Genomic DNA, 16,240 nt, shown 5'->3' with positions numbered 1-16,240 from the left:
CTGGGTTTTTACCATTTTTATTTTCCACTTTGTCACAGAGCCTCTTTACAGTGAGACCCCCCCCATAAGGTGCTGTGCAGCATTACTGAGGGATCAGTGGGAAGGCACCCTTGGGAGATGCAGTATGTCAAGTCCTTATGAACTCGCACGTGAGCTGGGGTGAGGGGGTGTCTCTCGGAGGCCGAGGCAGCGAGACTGCTGGCTGCAGAAGAGACTAACAGCCGTCTTTCTGCTGCCAGTCTGGGGAAGCAGCTCCCTGGAGCTTGTGCCCTTCTGAAAGAGTGAGGAAGGTGAAAACACTGCGTGCTGTGCTGTGCCGCGGTAGTAAAACCCCCAACCACAGGCTAGTGTGAAGAACAGTGAAAGGTACGAGTGCGTCATCTTAACAATCGTGTCTTCTCTAAAACATCCTGGAAACAGCCTGGATCAGACTGTCACGTGAACGGTAATGACTCAAAGTGGCTGTGTGAGCTTTCTGGCCAATGTTTCTCAACCGCATCTCCACCTAGCTCACAGAGTAGCACCCAGGAAATGGGCAGTGAGCATCCCAAAAAACTCCCGCACACAGCACAGACACACGGGCACTTGGGGGACAGAATAGAGGGAAACGGGGCTTTTCTTCCTTTCCAGGTGGGCCTTGGAGAAACACGTTCTTGCGTGCCGGAGCCTCTGGAGAAGAGGGGTGGAGGTGGTGTGGTGGGGGAAGGTCTGAGAAGGGGCTCTGGCCAGCGAGGCAAGGGCCAGCTCTAGGACCTACTCCTCGTTGAACCAGTCCATGGAGGTGTCCTTCATCCCGATGCCACTGTCCAGCTCTTCCCCTGCGAGAGGAGAGCAGGGTTACAACAGAAGGAAGCTCCACAACCCCCTGTACCTCTCAGGTACCCCCAGCTACAAGAATACCCCTGTGATTCAGATTGTCTAAGGACTTCAGCACAGCTCACAGCAGCTGATCAGCATGAGTGCAAGGAAGTGACACACAGGAAGTGCAAGGCTCAGCTTTCAACATGTGAACACACAGGACAGAACAGACATGTCTGCCACAATGTTCCACACAAAACCAGCTAGGAAGCGGAGGACTGAGGCCCTGAATTGAAGTGGGTCAGGGGGGCGCATCACACTACACATTGGCCTTCTGGGGAGGACTTGTGCTTACAGGGAACATCCAGGCGCGACGGCGGGGGGCTGCTGGCCTCGGTCCTCCTGCAGAGGTGCGTGCCCAGTGTGGCCGATGTGTCCTCGGTCCAGTCGAGGGACAGCGAGAAGGGCAGAGGAGAGGAGGTGGAGGAGGAAGAGGACAGCCCAAGCTCCAGGTAGCGCCTCCCATTGCCACACAAAGTGCAGGGCGCAGGCGAGGCTGCAGGGCCACGGGGCAGAGGGGCGTCCTCCGGGCTCCCGTACTGCCGCTGAGCACCGCTGTGGTGCTGCGCCCGCTCCCGCTGCCACAGGAAGTGAGAGGGTGCGATGGCCATCACCTGGCAACAGAAGAGCAGAGACACAGGACGAGTTAGCAGAGGAGACAAGACAGGGCTCTAATGTGGCGAGATGGGTGGGGATGAAGGAAAGGAATGAGGGGAGAGGAGGGTCAGTATGGACAGAGAGCAATAGGAGGGGAGAGGAGGGTCAGTATGGACAGAGAGCGAGAGGAGGGGAGAGTCTGGTTGGTGTGGACAGAGGCAAGAGGAGAGGCCAGTCAGTGTGGACAGAGAGCGAAAGGAGGGGAGAGGCTGGTCAGTGTGGACAGAGAGCGAGAGGAGGGGAGAGGAGGGTCTGTGTGGACAGAGAGCGAGAGGAGAGGAGAGGCTGGTCAGTGTGGACAGAGGGGGAGAGGCTGGTCAGTGTGGACAGAGAGCGAGAGGAGGGTCAGTGTGGACAGAGAGCGAGAGGAGGGGAGAGGAGGGTCAGTGTGGACAGAGAGCGAGAGGAGGGGAGAGGAGGGTCAGTGTGGACAGAGAGCGAGAGGAGGGGAGAGGAGGGTCAGTGTGGACAGAGAGGGAGAGGAGGGGAGAGGAGGGTCAGTGTGGACAGAGAGGGAGAGGAGGGGAGAGGCCGGTCAGTGTGGACAGAGAGCGATAGGAGGGGAGAGGAGGGTCAGGTGGACAGTGAGCGAGAGGAGGGGAGAGGAGGGTCTGTGTGGACAGAGAGCGAGAGGAGGGGAGAGGAGGGTCAGTGTGGACAGAGAGCGAGAGGAGGGGAGAGGAGGGTCAGTGTGGACAGAGAGGGAGAGGAGGGGAGAGGAGGGTCAGTGTGGACAGAGAGGGAGAGGAGGGGAGAGGCCGGTCAGTGTGGACAGAGAGCGATAGGAGGGGAGAGGAGGGTCAGGTGGACAGAGAGCGAGAGGAGGGGAGAGGAGGGTCTGTGTGGACAGAGAGCGAGAGGAGGGGAGAGGAGGGTCAGTGTGGACAGAGAGCGAGAGGAGGGGAGAGGAGGGTCAGTGTGGACAGAGAGCGAGAGGAGGGGAGAGGACGGTCTGTGTGGACAGAGAGCGAGAGGAGGGGAGAGGAGGGTCTGTGTGGACAGAGAGTGAGAGGAGAGGAGAGGATGGTCAGTGTGGACAGAGGGGGAGAGGCTGGTCAGTGTGGACAGAGAGGGAGAGGAGGGGAGAGGAGAGTCAGTGTGGACAGAGAGCGAGAGGAGGGGAGAGGCTGGTCAGTGTGGACAGAGGGGGAGAGGCTGGTCAGTGTGGACAGAGAGCGAGAGGAGGGGAGAGGAGGGTCAGTGTGGACAGAGAGGGAGAGGAGGGGAGAGGAGGGTCAGTGTGGACAGAGAGCGAGAGGAGGGGAGAGGAGGGTCTGTGTGGACAGAGAGCGAGAGGAGGGGAGAGGAGGGTCTGTGTGGACAGAGAGTGAGAGGAGAGGAGAGGATGGTCAGTGTGGACAGAGGGGGAGAGGCTGGTCAGTGTGGACAGAGAGCGAGCGGAGGGGAGAGGAGAGTCAGTGTGGACAGAGAGCGAGAGGAGGGGAGAGGCTGGTCAGTGTGGACAGAGGGGGAGAGGCTGGTCAGTGTGGACAGAGAGCGAGAGGAGGGGAGAGGCTGGTCAGTGTGGACAGAGAGCGAGAGGAGGGGAGAGGAGGGTCAGTGTGGACAGAGAGCGAGAGGAGGGTCAGTGTGGACAGAGAGCGAGAGGAGGGGAGAGGAGGGTCAGTGTGGACAGAGAGCGAGAGGAGGGGAGAGGAGGGTCAGTGTGGACAGAGAGCGAGAGGAGGGGAGAGGAGGGTCAGTGTGGACAGAGAGCGAGAGGAGGGGAGAGGAGGGTCAGTGTGGACAGAGAGGGAGAGGAGGGGAGAGGCCGGTCAGTGTGGACAGAGAGCGAGAGGAGGGGAGAGGAGGGTCAGTGTGGACAGAGAGCGAGAGGAGGGGAGAGGAGGGTCAGTGTGGACAGAGAGCGAGAGGAGGGGAGAGGAGGGTCAGTGTGGACAGAGAGGGAGAGGAGGGGAGAGGAGGGTCAGTGTGGACAGAGAGCGAGAGGAGGGGAGAGGAGGGTCTGTGTGGACAGAGAGCGAGAGGAGGGGAGAGGAGGGTCAGTGTGGACAGAGAGCGAGAGGAGGGGAGAGGAGGGTCAGTGTGGACAGAGAGCGAGAGGAGGGGAGAGGAGGGTCAGGTGGACAGAGAGCGAGAGGAGGGTCAGTGTGGACAGAGAGGGAGAGGAGGGGAGAGGAGGGTCTGTGTGGACAGAGAGCGAGAGGAGGGGAGAGGAGGGTCAGTGTGGACAGAGAGGGAGAGGAGGGGAGAGGAGGGTCAGTGTGGACAGAGAGCGAGAGGAGGGGAGAGGCCGGTCAGTGTGGACAGAGAGCGAGAGGAGGGGAGAGGAGGGTCAGTGTGGACAGAGAGGGAGAGGAGGGGAGAGGCCAGTCAGGTGGAAAGGGAGCAGGGAGCAGGGAGCAGTACCTCCTCGCAGCAGCGGCGGCTCACTGCTGCCCGGTAGTCGATGCGGGCCCACAGCTCATCCCTGCGCTTGAGGAAGCCGGGGAAGCTCTTCCTCCAGCTCTTGCCCAGCGCCCAGGGGAAGATCTCATACTTGCTCTCCTCCTCATCCTCCTCCATGGTGTTGGCTAAGTACCTGCCGGGGGCACACAGTGTGAGCTGGAGAGTGCGAGGTTACACAGCCTATTTCTTAACTTACGAGTCCATGGCCTGTGCAGAAAACAGCCTGTAAACATAGTCCCCTTTGTAGGTACTGTAGCAAGGGGAATCCACACAAACTCTGCCTGAGGATACAGGAGATCCAGGGAACCACTCTGTGTTACTCCCTAACCACCCTAGAGGTCTACATTACACTGCTCATTTAACTCTCTGTTGCACCCCTGTCGCAGTGGAAAATACTCAACCAGTTTATTCTGTTTCGCTGGTCTCACTCTTACCCATCTTCCTTCTTACCGGTAAGCCCACACAGTATTTACCGAGGTTACTGCTAGACAAAACAAGTCTTCACCACACTTCACCTAAAGAATGTGTATAAAGTTTGGAATGAATGCTTTTCAAAGATCTCACCCTGATCTTTCAGAACTCACTGCCCAGGATGACTGTGAGGATCTCTTCAGATCACCTTTGACTCTCTCCTGAGAGTCCCCAGACGCACCCAATTCCCTAACACACCCTGGGATTGTCACAACACCGCCCTCTTGTGGTTAAACCCCATTACTACAGACCTGGTTTGTCCACTCTGCTACACAGCCTTTCACATAAATATTACAGCTTCCCAGCAGACTGTCGGACTCACAGAGCAATGAAGAAGTTCATCCTGGTGTGCTCGCTGATGCGGAAACAAGCCCTCTTGAAGTAGACAAAGGTCATGGCCAGCAGGTACTGCAGAGAAAGACAGCGGTCCTACTCAGAGCGCTGAGAGACAGCAGTCCTACTCAGAGCACCGGAGGAGACAGTGTCTTGGAAATCACCCTTTTTCCACAGGCAGGTTATCTTGAACAGAGGCAAGGCAAAAACATTTACCTGCGGAATTTGAGGGAGCACCTTGTACTTGCCTTATCTGTAATTTTACAACAGCTGTCCATCCATAGAAAGTCCTGGACCAGGTCATCATCTGAAAAAAAAGCAGGAAATGGCCCCTTAGAGAAACAAGGAAATAAGCCATTTGTGATTTACCTGTTATACAACATAACCAGGTATCAGTTTAGAACACCTTAATACGCAAGACCAATCAGCACTACCCAAACATACACTTCAGCACCTTCGAAACCCCGTTCATATGATCAATTGGTCCATCCAAGGCTGTGTAACCCTCTGCTGACAGTACAGTCAGCTGGAGTTTAACAGGGCAAGGTGAGAGTGAGGTCAAAGGGCTCGAGAGTGTCAGGAGGAGAGTCTGTCTGGGCAAGAGGACGAGAAAGTGTCAAGACAAGAAGATGAGAGTGTCAGAGCTCCGTGAAGTCAGCCCTACTACGATCAGCACAAACAATGAAACCCCCCGCATTCATCAGTGCTGCGTTTGTGCTGTTGAATGTAGCGTTTGTGTTGCTTGTTTCTGAGATAAAGCATCTTGTTTTTTCATGGTCGCAACGCCACTCAGCCCCCCTGCAACATCATAGGAGAACCAAACAGGTCTCATTTGTTAGTGAAGTGTTTGTGTCAGTTTGTGCCGTTGAAAGTAGCTTCCCAGCTACTTTAATTCCCGAAACATAGCGCCTTCGTTTTTTGGGTGACCACATAACCATATACAGTGACTTTGACCTCCGGTAACCCCATCCGTTGAGTTCAAGCACGCTGTAACAGGTGCGAGGATAACAGTGTTTGCAATTCTCTTTCCGTTTGCCCAGGGAGGGAAGCGGTTGATTTTTGCATTTAATAACAGTATTTTCTGTGTGTAGGGGAATCAGCTGGAAATCTACTTTCCACGGCTCAAACGCAGCACTGACAAATGAGGTGGGTTTCATCTTTTGTGCTGTTTGTAGGGGGATCGACTTCAAGGAGCTGTGTGTCAGGGCAAGAGTATGAGAGAGTGAGAGTTCGTCTGTGGAAGGGGACAAGAAAGTGTTGGGGTGAGAGCATATCAGGCCGAGGGGGATGAGGAGCCGATGAGCCAGTGAGGGACAGAGAGAGAGGAAAAACCTGAAACACAACAGGCATGGATCCAGGCCGGCGCCAGGTTACGCGCAGCAGGCTCAATGTGCTGTAGGCCTCACCGAAGAGCCTGAAGAAGGCAGCCATCTCCTGGCGCTGGATGACCAGAGTGGGGTTCCAGGAGCGCTTGCCCTGGTCCCCCTCGCCACAGCCCTCGCCCTCCTGCTGGATGGGCCTCTTCAGCTGCAGGCCCCTCCTGAGCTGCAGGGACCGGGCGGAGGCCTGCTGGACCCGCACCGTGACCGAGGGCGGCGTCTGGCAACAGGGGTGCGAGTGCTTCATCATGCTGCTCTGCAGAGACACAGTCCGGGCGTTGTCGGCAACACACAAAATAAGACACTCTAGTGCTGGTGAGCGAGACGGGCCAGGGTGTGAGACACCGCACTGCCAGGGTCACGGACAAAATCTAAGGAGACGTATTAAGGCATCACAATCTCTCCACTCTCCCACACTCTCTGGAGCGTGGGCGCTCCGTTTCTAACATGTACAGTGCCCAGACACTGGGAACATTTGCAGACACAGTACAGAGTCGCAGTGCAGATTCAGTAGACCTGGAATCTGGCACAGAGGCCTGCTTGCCCAGGAAACTCCATTGCCTCTTCCTCTTCCACACGAACAAGCCGAAACAGGGCACACAAAAAAGAAGCACAGGTGCAGTAAGCAGATCCTGGGCCTACACGGTACACAAGAAGTCGCAGTGGGCTCTGTGAACATTACAGAAATACTCATACATGACTAAGTTCTAGATACACTGACCAGTACAGACACGTCACGTTTACAAGTCAGGACTACATCCGACTCCACGCCTGTCTGAGTGAGTGACAGAAGAGAATCTGGAGGATCCCTCAGGCCCAGCGGGGAGCCAGGCTGTGTCTGTGCACTTCTCCACCGCGCCCCGCAGAGGCACAGGCCTCATGACCGCAGAGGGCCGCTCTCCTCCTCACTCGGCACAATACCCAGCCATCTCAGCCCCGCAGGAGTGTATCTGGGCTTTCACGAACAAGAAGAAAGACTCACGCTGTCTTCACTAGAACACAAGAGAACTGAGAGGAAGCCATTCAGCCCATCCAGTCTATTTGGTCATCAGCAGTTAGACAGATCCCAGGATCTCATCCATCTGTGTCTTGAAAGAAGCCAGGATTTGGGCTCCAACAACATGTCAGGGCAGCTTGTTCCACACTCCTGCAACCCTTTGTGTAAGGAAGTGCCTCCTGTCCGTTTTAAATGCGCCCTACTTTCTTAACGAAACATAATAAACACTTCAGGTGGGTAGCTGAAGAAGAAGAATAGGTGGGAACACTGCTCCATTTGTAACATGTACAGCGCTCGGACACAGGGATCATTTGGCTGTGGATGAAGGCTCCACAGCTAAAACGTTGTGTTTTCTCTTCTCCATTCAGCATGGAATAAACCTTTACTTGTTCCATAATAAACACGTGTTAAGCCATTATGAGCTGTCTGCCATATCTGAGTTAGACCTAGTTTAATACCTGAATTGAAATATAAAATTTGCAGAGCGAGGCAGTCAGGCTTTCTGGTGAAGTACTCAAGACACAGGGTGCGACTTCAGATGTCAGATGTCTTCAGAAGCCTGTGGCCTTGGGTGCGAGGGGTTAATTAAGGGGTGTTACTTATACAGCTTGATGACGGAGCTGTGCACAACCTGCTGTCGAAAGGGGTTTGGTTTTGAGACCCTACAAGCATGTGCGTGTTAAAAACACGCAGACAACAGCTTTATTAGAAAATATCGAAACAAGTAACTGCTCTAAAGAGGAAGTTCAGTTTCACTGTCACGGTGAGAATGACTACATTCGGACCGCTCCGAAATCACCCACCTCAATCGATTAATATCGAAACCTCAGAGGAACTGGAGACAGACTTATCTTCGAGATACCTGATATTTATCTTCGCCATCGTTCACTCTCCAATTTAAAACTTATTTTTATTCGTTTGGTTTATCCTTCGTAACTTATTTGTTTCAAAGTCCCCAATAAACATTCGCTCGGCGTGTAAACATTTCGACTGTCGACCTTGTATTACTCGGGCAGTTTGTCAAAAACTGTGTCAATTAAACGTTGAGAGATTTATACACGAATATCTGATGTTTTATTTTTACCTGACCGAGTTTTCGAGTCCGGACACTTTCACCTCCTCCTCGGCGGAGGTCGAGATTATGGCCTTCGGCGTCGCCCAGGTCAAACCACACCGCCAAGACTAGCGGCAACTATGCCGAGGTAATTAGATCAAAGAAGGTTGTAGTAAATCGATTAATAAAACAAACTTAAGTAATGAATAAATATAAATAAACTGCAGTCCTCGAGCGTCAGAGCATACACCCGCAGCGCGCGCCACGGCGAAGAGTAGGAGCGCGCGAACGCGGAGGGGGAGGGGGAGATGTCGGTATTATTGAATATTTATTTTTAATTACTCGATTTAATTACAAGTATATGGTACATACGTTTTAATGTACTATACTCGATTTAATTACAAGTAAATAGTACATAAATCTAATCTACCATGTTATAATTGGAACAAGTAAAGGGTTATTCCATGCTGAAAAGAGAAGAAAAGAAAAAAAACGTTTGGACTGTGGCGCTCTTCTTCGGGTGTGCCACATGACGACGCAGCGACCTAATTGAACTATGTTATAACTGGGTTTTGATTTGGCAGTAGTAGTGTAATCTGTCTCTAAAGCAGGCTCATACAGCCTGTCAGTTTAGGACAGTCCCTTAATATTTGTATCAGTCTCCTCACAGTCTTCTCTGTTCAAGACTGAAGAGACTCAGTTCCTTCAGCCTGTCAGTGTAGGACAGTCCCTTAATATTTGTATCAGTCTCCTCACAGTCTTCTCTGTTCAAGACTGAAGAGACTCGGTTCCTTCAGCCTGTCAGTGTAGGACAGTCCCTTAATACTTGTATCAGTCTCCTCACAGTCTTCTCTGTTCAAGACTAAAGAGACTCCGTTTCTTCAGCCCGTCAGCGTATGATAGTCCCTTAATACTTGTATCAGGTCTCCTTTCAGTCTTCTCTGTTCAAGACTGAAGAGACTCAGTTCCTTCAGCCTCTCAGTATAGGACAGTGCCTTAATACTTATATCAGGTCTCCTCTTAGTCCTCTGTTCAAGACTGAAGGGACTCAGTCCCAAAAGCCCCAAAATGTATCAGGCTGGTTTTCTCTGGTCTGATTCCAGATCAACAATATATTTTCTATAAAATGGTGTCCAAAATCCTTCTAAATACATATTCTAAATGAGGTTTAACTGGTGCTGAAAATTGGCCCTGGTGTCTGTTTGTGTGTGCCCTGCGATGGACAGGTGTGCCGTCCAGGGCGTACTGTGTCTTGTGTCCTTTGTGACAGGCTCTGGCTCTCCTGTGACCCTGAATTGGAAGGAGCGGTTTGAAAATGGACAGATGGATGAAAGGCAAACTAGAATGATCGCAAAACCGATCTGCACAAGATCGCAGAACTCTTCCTGACACAGTGTCTGGACCTGAGCTTTTCCTTGCACTAATTCTCCTGAACTGCCTAGACACCTCTGCTGTGGCCATTGTAATAAACTATTTGAGTACTCTTTGATACTGAGAGATCAGCACTATTAGTTGAGACGTCTGGCAGTTTTAATTCAAAACGGGTATAAAATACATTGAAATCATTTGCCAACTGTTGTCCATGCATGCTGTTGAACACAGGACAGTATGAGTATTGGAAACATCAGTCCTGTTAAATTTAATAAGTTGGGAAAATTAGTGAGAATAAGCAGCAAAATCAAGGGGGCAAATCAACTTAAACATCCTCTACAAACAGAGGGTTGTAAAGAAGGTCAAGAGCATTATGGAGTGTGTGTTTAATTCCCCTTACACTACTCCAATTCAGAGATACTTCCCTGTCCCCAGGAATAACAGTGCCAGACTCACCCACTCTCAAACAGCGTAAAGTAACTCTCTGTAACACTGTTGTACTGTCTGCTCTTTTGGTACTGTGTGTCTGTCCTTGTACTGTTGGATTGGACTGTGCCGTAAAGCATATTTCCCCCAGAGGACAATATACTGTAGCTTAAATTGAATTGAACTGAAGTGCTGGTACAGTTTCAGCTGAGAGTAATTCCAGACCAAGAAAATGCAGAATTTCCAATTCCCTTCCCGAATCTTCCCTCACAAAAAAAAGAGTAAAACTAAAGGACAGAGAGACCGAAGACACAAAAAAATACCAATTCCACTAAACGGTCTCTAGAAAGTCAACAAAAGAGAAAATCAAGGTTTCACCTGAGTGACGAAAATTAGCAACCGCCTGAGGTCAAGGGTCCAGAAGGGAGATTCTGGAAGGGAGTCTTCAAACGGAAATGGTTGCCAGGTTACTTAATGGTGACTCCTCTGCCAAGTGTGGGTCACTGTTTCTCCAGCTCCAGCACCTGCCTCACCCCTCTGATCTACTGGACAACAGTGGGTGGGGCAGCTGGCTTCCAAGCCGGGAGGATAAGGCGCCTTGCGGGTTGACGTGAGAGTCAGGCTGTCAGATTGTACTTCTGGCAGGGGGGGTGTCCAGGAGCCGACAATGCCAATACAAGGAGTGTGGTCCATTTCAAGATGAGCAGGAGGAAAGAAAATATCCAAAGAAATGAACCAGCAGAGGACATGAGTATGGGAGTCGCAGGGGTTCGCCCGCCTCTGTCACGTCGGGTCCGGACTGAGAGAAGTCGTAGCAAGCTCAGACTTCGACACGTGGAAGGGGTGGGTCATTTTAAACTGGATGAGGGCACAGATGGAGGAAGGGCGAGCCTGGATTAAAATAGACTCTCACCAGCCCTTTAGTGTAACGGAAGAAACAATGAAAGATAAAACCTCAGATATTAAACCTTTGTCACCAGGGAAGAGCTCAAGAAGAGGATCTCTGTCAGTTTTGGGGGGAAGCGAAGGAAATGGGGGTGTACAAAGTGTCAGGTTGTAAATAAAGAAGGGAGATTGGGGTGGATTATATTTCTTTCTTAGGTGTTCACCGGCGTTTCACCGGCGGAGCGGTGTCTCTGTGGCCAAGGATCTGCGCCTGTGGCTGGAAGGTTGCCGGCCCAAAACCCGCAGAGGAATCCTACTCCGTTGGGCCCCTGAGCAAGGCCCTTAACCCCAACTGCTCCAGGGGTGCTGTACAATGGCTGACCCTGCGCTCTGACCCCAAGCTCTCTCCCTGTCTGTGTGTCTCATGGAGAGCAAGCTGGGGTATGCGAAAAGACAAACTCCTAATACAAGAAATTGTAAAGTGATGTTATAAATGACATACAATGTTGTTTTCAGACAGACCTTGAGTCGTCACAGCCCTGTTTGTGTTGAGGAATGTCTGGTGACTGAGCGAAGGGAGACTTGTGATGGGTGTGAACAGGACGGCTAGGAGAGAGACTCTGAACCCAAGTACAGAGGGGCTGTGGCACCAGGGGGTGCTGAACTGGGGTAGAGAAGAGCACAGCACAGCCAGAGGGATGGAGATGTGCAAGAGTTATTTTCAGATTTTAGTCAGGCAAGATCTGACTCTTGTGACTGAGCTGGGTGTCGGTGTAAAAGGTTCTTGACAGTTACTGCTCAGCAACAAAACTAAAAATTAGGCACAACCATGCCACCCTCCTTTTTTGGTCTTTGTAAAAACTCCTTCCAAACATGTTTTATCATTCCACCTGGACTGTGAAAGTATTTGATCAAGCTTTTTAGAAGAACTCTTTGGAATAGATATTTGGAATAGACACTGAAAAAGATCTAAGACTGGGAAGCACAGTCAGCCTAACTGGACTGATTGTACCTGTGACAGACAAGGGCGGGCGGAGCACCTGCTGAGACCTTAACTGCGAGGAGGGGAGAGGGAGATGCGGTGACTGTGACTCCCGGGTAGGTGTGCAGGGGATATGGAGGTATCAGCCGGGGTGCCTGATGAGGACATCGGGTACAACAGAGACCAGTGGCAGATGATAAGATTGTGGCTCAAAGCCACAAGCACTTCAAATCAGTAAATGGACTGAAACAATAGTGTAGTCTATGAAATGGAATGGACAACACATAGAATAAGGAACCAGAAGAAGCTATTTGAAGGTAGATGGGAGAAATTAGAAAGAGTAATATGATGTGAATTATTATTAGTAGTAATAGTAGTAATAGTAGCACTAGTACTATTAATGTGGGGACAGCAAAAACTTGCTTGCGAGGAGTGGTTTCACTTTACTTCTGTAGGTGTCAGGGAATGACATAACTATCGCATCTGAAGGATGTCTGTGGTGTCAAAGTCAGGGTGTTAAAAACCAGGTTCACCTTTACAAACAGATGTAACGATACCGGAGTGCAATGTAATATAGTATTTAATGTGTCACCCAAGGAAACTGTTCCCACTGAAAGTCAAAGGCACAGTAAGGATGCCTGCAGGAGTGAGTCAATAGTAATGATATTGTCAGTATAAAGACACACACCAGTGGCTGTTTAGAGACCTCCACCACTAAAAAATAAATCACACAAACACAGGCACCCCGATGACACTGAGGACACTAGATTGCAAAGACAGCAGTAATTTTCAGAAACATACATTACTAACCCAGGAAGCATTACAGAGGATTTTATCATACAAAGCCAAGTCACACAAAGTCCAATAGAAATAGAGAGAAGGTACTTCGTTAAAAACACAAGAACATGTTTTTGCAGGAACAATCCCATGTTCAAGTACCACAGTACAGCAAGCGTAGCAAAAGATGCTCCTGGAAGACCAATCTGAAAACATGGATACTGTGGTCAGACGTTCTGTAAAGGGACTGTCCTCATCACTCCTGGAAACACACAGCCCTGGCTTTTTAAGTTGTTCACAGAGGGCTGGTAGAGCATTTTTGTGACATTTTAAACGCTAGACCAATCAGAAGACTTGAAAGAGAGAAATCAGAAGAATGAATGACAAATGTCAGACCTTACAAATTAGATAATGAGCTTTTAGGAAAGGCAGAAATGAAATCTTTGGCTGCTGTCAATTGAAACAGGCAGTGGTTTAAGCTCATCCACTCTGAAGAGAATTCAATCTGAACATCCAGACAATAAGGTACTTGATAGTGATGAACAAACTGCACTTCGAAGTTTGAAACATACACTTGAAAATGAAGATAAAACAAGCAAATATGTGAAGAGATTTATTCAAATTATACCATTTGTGCCGTTAAAAGTGGAATGTTTCACGAATCGGATATTCGACTGTGGCAAGACTTGTCGTTTGCCAGTCCAGCATCCTGGGATGTAACCAGCAGAACAGTTTCCTCAGATCTGGCCAAGAAAAAAAGAGTATTATGAGGTGTTTATAGGCAGCCTTCTCCTACCACATACAGTTGTGTCCATAGCTTTTATGGTAAGTGAGGAGCATACCCAAAGTGCTGTTGAGCAACTTTTGAACAGCTAGTAGACACCAAGAACAGAACATTTTCAGACATAATACAGTGCCTTGCGAAAGTATTCGGCCCCCTTGAACTTTTCAACCCTTTTGCCACATTTCAGGCTTCAAACATAAAGATATAATTTTTTTATTTTATGTGAAGAATCACCAACAAGTGGGACACAATTGTGAAGTGGAACGAAATCTATTGGATTTTTGAAACTTTTTTAACTAATAAAAAAATGAAAAGTGGGGCGTGCAAAATTATTCGGCCCCCTTGCGTTAATACTTTGTAGAGCCACCTTTTGCTGCGATTACAGCTGCAAGTCGCTTGGGGTATGTCTCTATCAGTTTTGCACATCGAGAGACTGAAATTCTTGCCCATTCTTCCTTGCAAAACAGCTCGAGCTCAGTGAGGTTGGATGGAGAGCGTTTGTGAACAGCAGTTTTCAGCTCTTTCCACAGATTCTCGATTGGATTCAGGTCTGGACTTTGACTTGGCCATTCAAACACCTGGATACGTTTATTTGTGAACCATTCCTTTGTAGATTTTGCTGTATGTTTGGGATCATTGTCTTGTTGGAAGATAAATCTCCGTCCCAGTTTCAGGTCTTTTGCAGACTCCAACAGGTTTTCATCCAGAATGGTCCTGTATTTGGCTGCATCCATCTTCCCCTCAATTTTAACCATCTTCCCTGTCCCTGCTGAAGAAAAGCAGGCCCAAACCATGATGCTGCCACCACCATGTTTGACAGTGGGGATGGTGTGTTGAGGGTGATGAGCTCTGTTGCTTTTACGCCAAACATATCGTTTTGCATTGTGGCCAAAAAGTTCGATTTTGGTTTCATCCGACCAGAGCACCTTCTTCCACATGTTTGGGGTGTCTCCCAGGTGGCTTGTGGCAAACTTTAGACGAGACTTTTTATGGATATCTTTGAGAAATGGCTTTCTTCTTGCCACTCTTCCATAAAGGCCAGATTTGTGCAGTGTAAGACTGATTGTTGTCCTATGGACCGACTCTCCCACCTCAGCTGTAGTTCTCTGCAGTTCATCCAGAGTGATCATGGGCCTCTTGGCTGCATCTCTGATCAGTCTTCTCCTTGTCTGAGCTGAAAGTTTAGAGGGACGGCCAGGTCTTGGTAGATTTTCAGTGGTCTGATACTCCTTCCATTTCAAGATGATTGCTTGCACAGTGCTCCTTGGGATGTTTGAAGCTTGGGAAATCTTTTTGTATCCAAATCCGGCTTTAAACTTCTCCACAACAGTATTACGGACCTGCCTGGTGTGTTCCTTGGTCTTCATGATGCTCTCTGCGCTTTCAACAGAACCTTGAGCCTATCACAGAGCAGGTGCATTTATACAGAGACTTGATTACACACAGGTGGATTCTATTTATCACCATCAGTCATTTAGGACAACATTGGATCATTCAGAGATCCTCGCTGAACTTCTGGAGTGAGTTTGCTGCACTGAAAGTAAAGGGGCCGAATAATTTTGCACGCCCCACTTTTCATTTTTTTATTAGTTAAAAAAGTTTCAAAAATCCAATAGATTTCGTTCCACTTCACAATTGTGTCCCACTTGTTGGTGATTCTTCACATAAAATAAAAAATTTATATCTTTATGTTTGAAGCCTGAAATGTGGCAAAAGGTTGAAAAGTTCAAGGGGGCCGAATACTTTCGCAAGGCACTGTACATCAGCTTTCCAAAACAATAGTGGTCACTGCTTAGTGTTGCTCACTATGCTCCATAGTGTTTTCAACGGGGAACTATATGGAAAGCTATCTCAAAAGGTGTTGGAAAATTGTCAGTGGGACTGTACAGGACCATGAATTAATACTGAGTATAATTATGGTTCGTAAAAGTCATGTTATGAGGCAAGCTAATGAACTGTGTAAAAAGCAGTACAGTGGAAAGCATCACAGATAGAATGGTGTTACTGTTGTGCACTGGACAGGAAATTAGAATTTAAGCTAATGACCAATCCATCATAACACAGTGGACACACAGGACTGCAGATGAAACAAACGTCATATTTGATATTTTAGAGAAAGAGGTGGCATCAGTCAGAAACGTATGTTTGTGAACCTCTTCACCCACAGTTGGCACTGCAACACAAACAGACCGAGAGCCCTTAGACAGTCACCTACTGTCTACAGCTGTCTACACCTACTCGACTCTGTCACCTACTGTAGTACAGCTGCCTGAGTGACAGAGAGACAGCCTGCGTACTGCACAATACATTCAAGAACCTGGTAGAATCAGGACTTCTAACACTGTAACTGTAGAGGCAGAACTGGGTGAAATCAATATAGACTTTACATTAGAAAGTAACAGTATATTAGAGATTTTATTGAAAGACGTATAGCTGCCAAAGTTCTAGAACATCCTTCTCTCTCCGTTCAGACCATGAATCCACTCAGCCGCAAAAAGTGCAGGGTATTCAGATTCCACAGACCTGGTTCTGTGATGAAAATCACAATATAATCCACAGTTTTATGATGAGTTGCAGAATTAAACTAACCTGAGACCATTTTTGCTACTTACAATTTACTTTCATTTGAAAACCTGCATGATTTTACATGCTTGTAATCATTAATGCAGTGCTACGAGAAATCTATAGAGATGTAGAGATACAGTAGGCTTTTATTAGTGTGACCATTACTCAGTCTACAGCTGGGGTACGTCTGGGTGATTTACTGTAAATATACTAAGGGCTCAATGACAGAATCATTGATGCTTACTTGTCAAAATGGATAACAAAAAAACAACATTAGTACTTCACTCTACCT

At 49.0% G+C, this 16,240-nt stretch overlaps 1 protein-coding gene across 1 annotated transcript; it reads right to left on the bottom strand.

Moving 5' to 3' along the window:
* Position 1: 1 nt before the first annotated feature.
* spdya (speedy/RINGO cell cycle regulator family member A) lies at positions 2-15,982 on the bottom strand. Its single transcript, XM_069185861.1, has 9 exons — positions 15,973-15,982; positions 15,549-15,556; positions 8,189-8,296; positions 6,135-6,327; positions 4,977-5,035; positions 4,718-4,803; positions 3,886-4,057; positions 1,154-1,472; positions 2-818 (listed from the first exon to the last, which is right to left on the bottom strand). Exons 1-9 carry the CDS (start codon positions 15,980-15,982, stop codon positions 754-756), a joined length of 1,020 nt encoding a protein of 339 aa, XP_069041962.1. The 3' UTR covers positions 2-753.
* Positions 15,983-16,240: the final 258 nt, after the last annotated feature.

This window comes from Lepisosteus oculatus, chromosome 2, assembly GCF_040954835.1.
Source record: "Lepisosteus oculatus isolate fLepOcu1 chromosome 2, fLepOcu1.hap2, whole genome shotgun sequence".
NCBI classification, from domain to species: Eukaryota; Metazoa; Chordata; class Actinopteri; order Semionotiformes; family Lepisosteidae; genus Lepisosteus; species Lepisosteus oculatus.
Note: the sequence above shows the minus strand (reverse complement) of the source record. Positions and strands in the feature narration are given on the sequence as shown.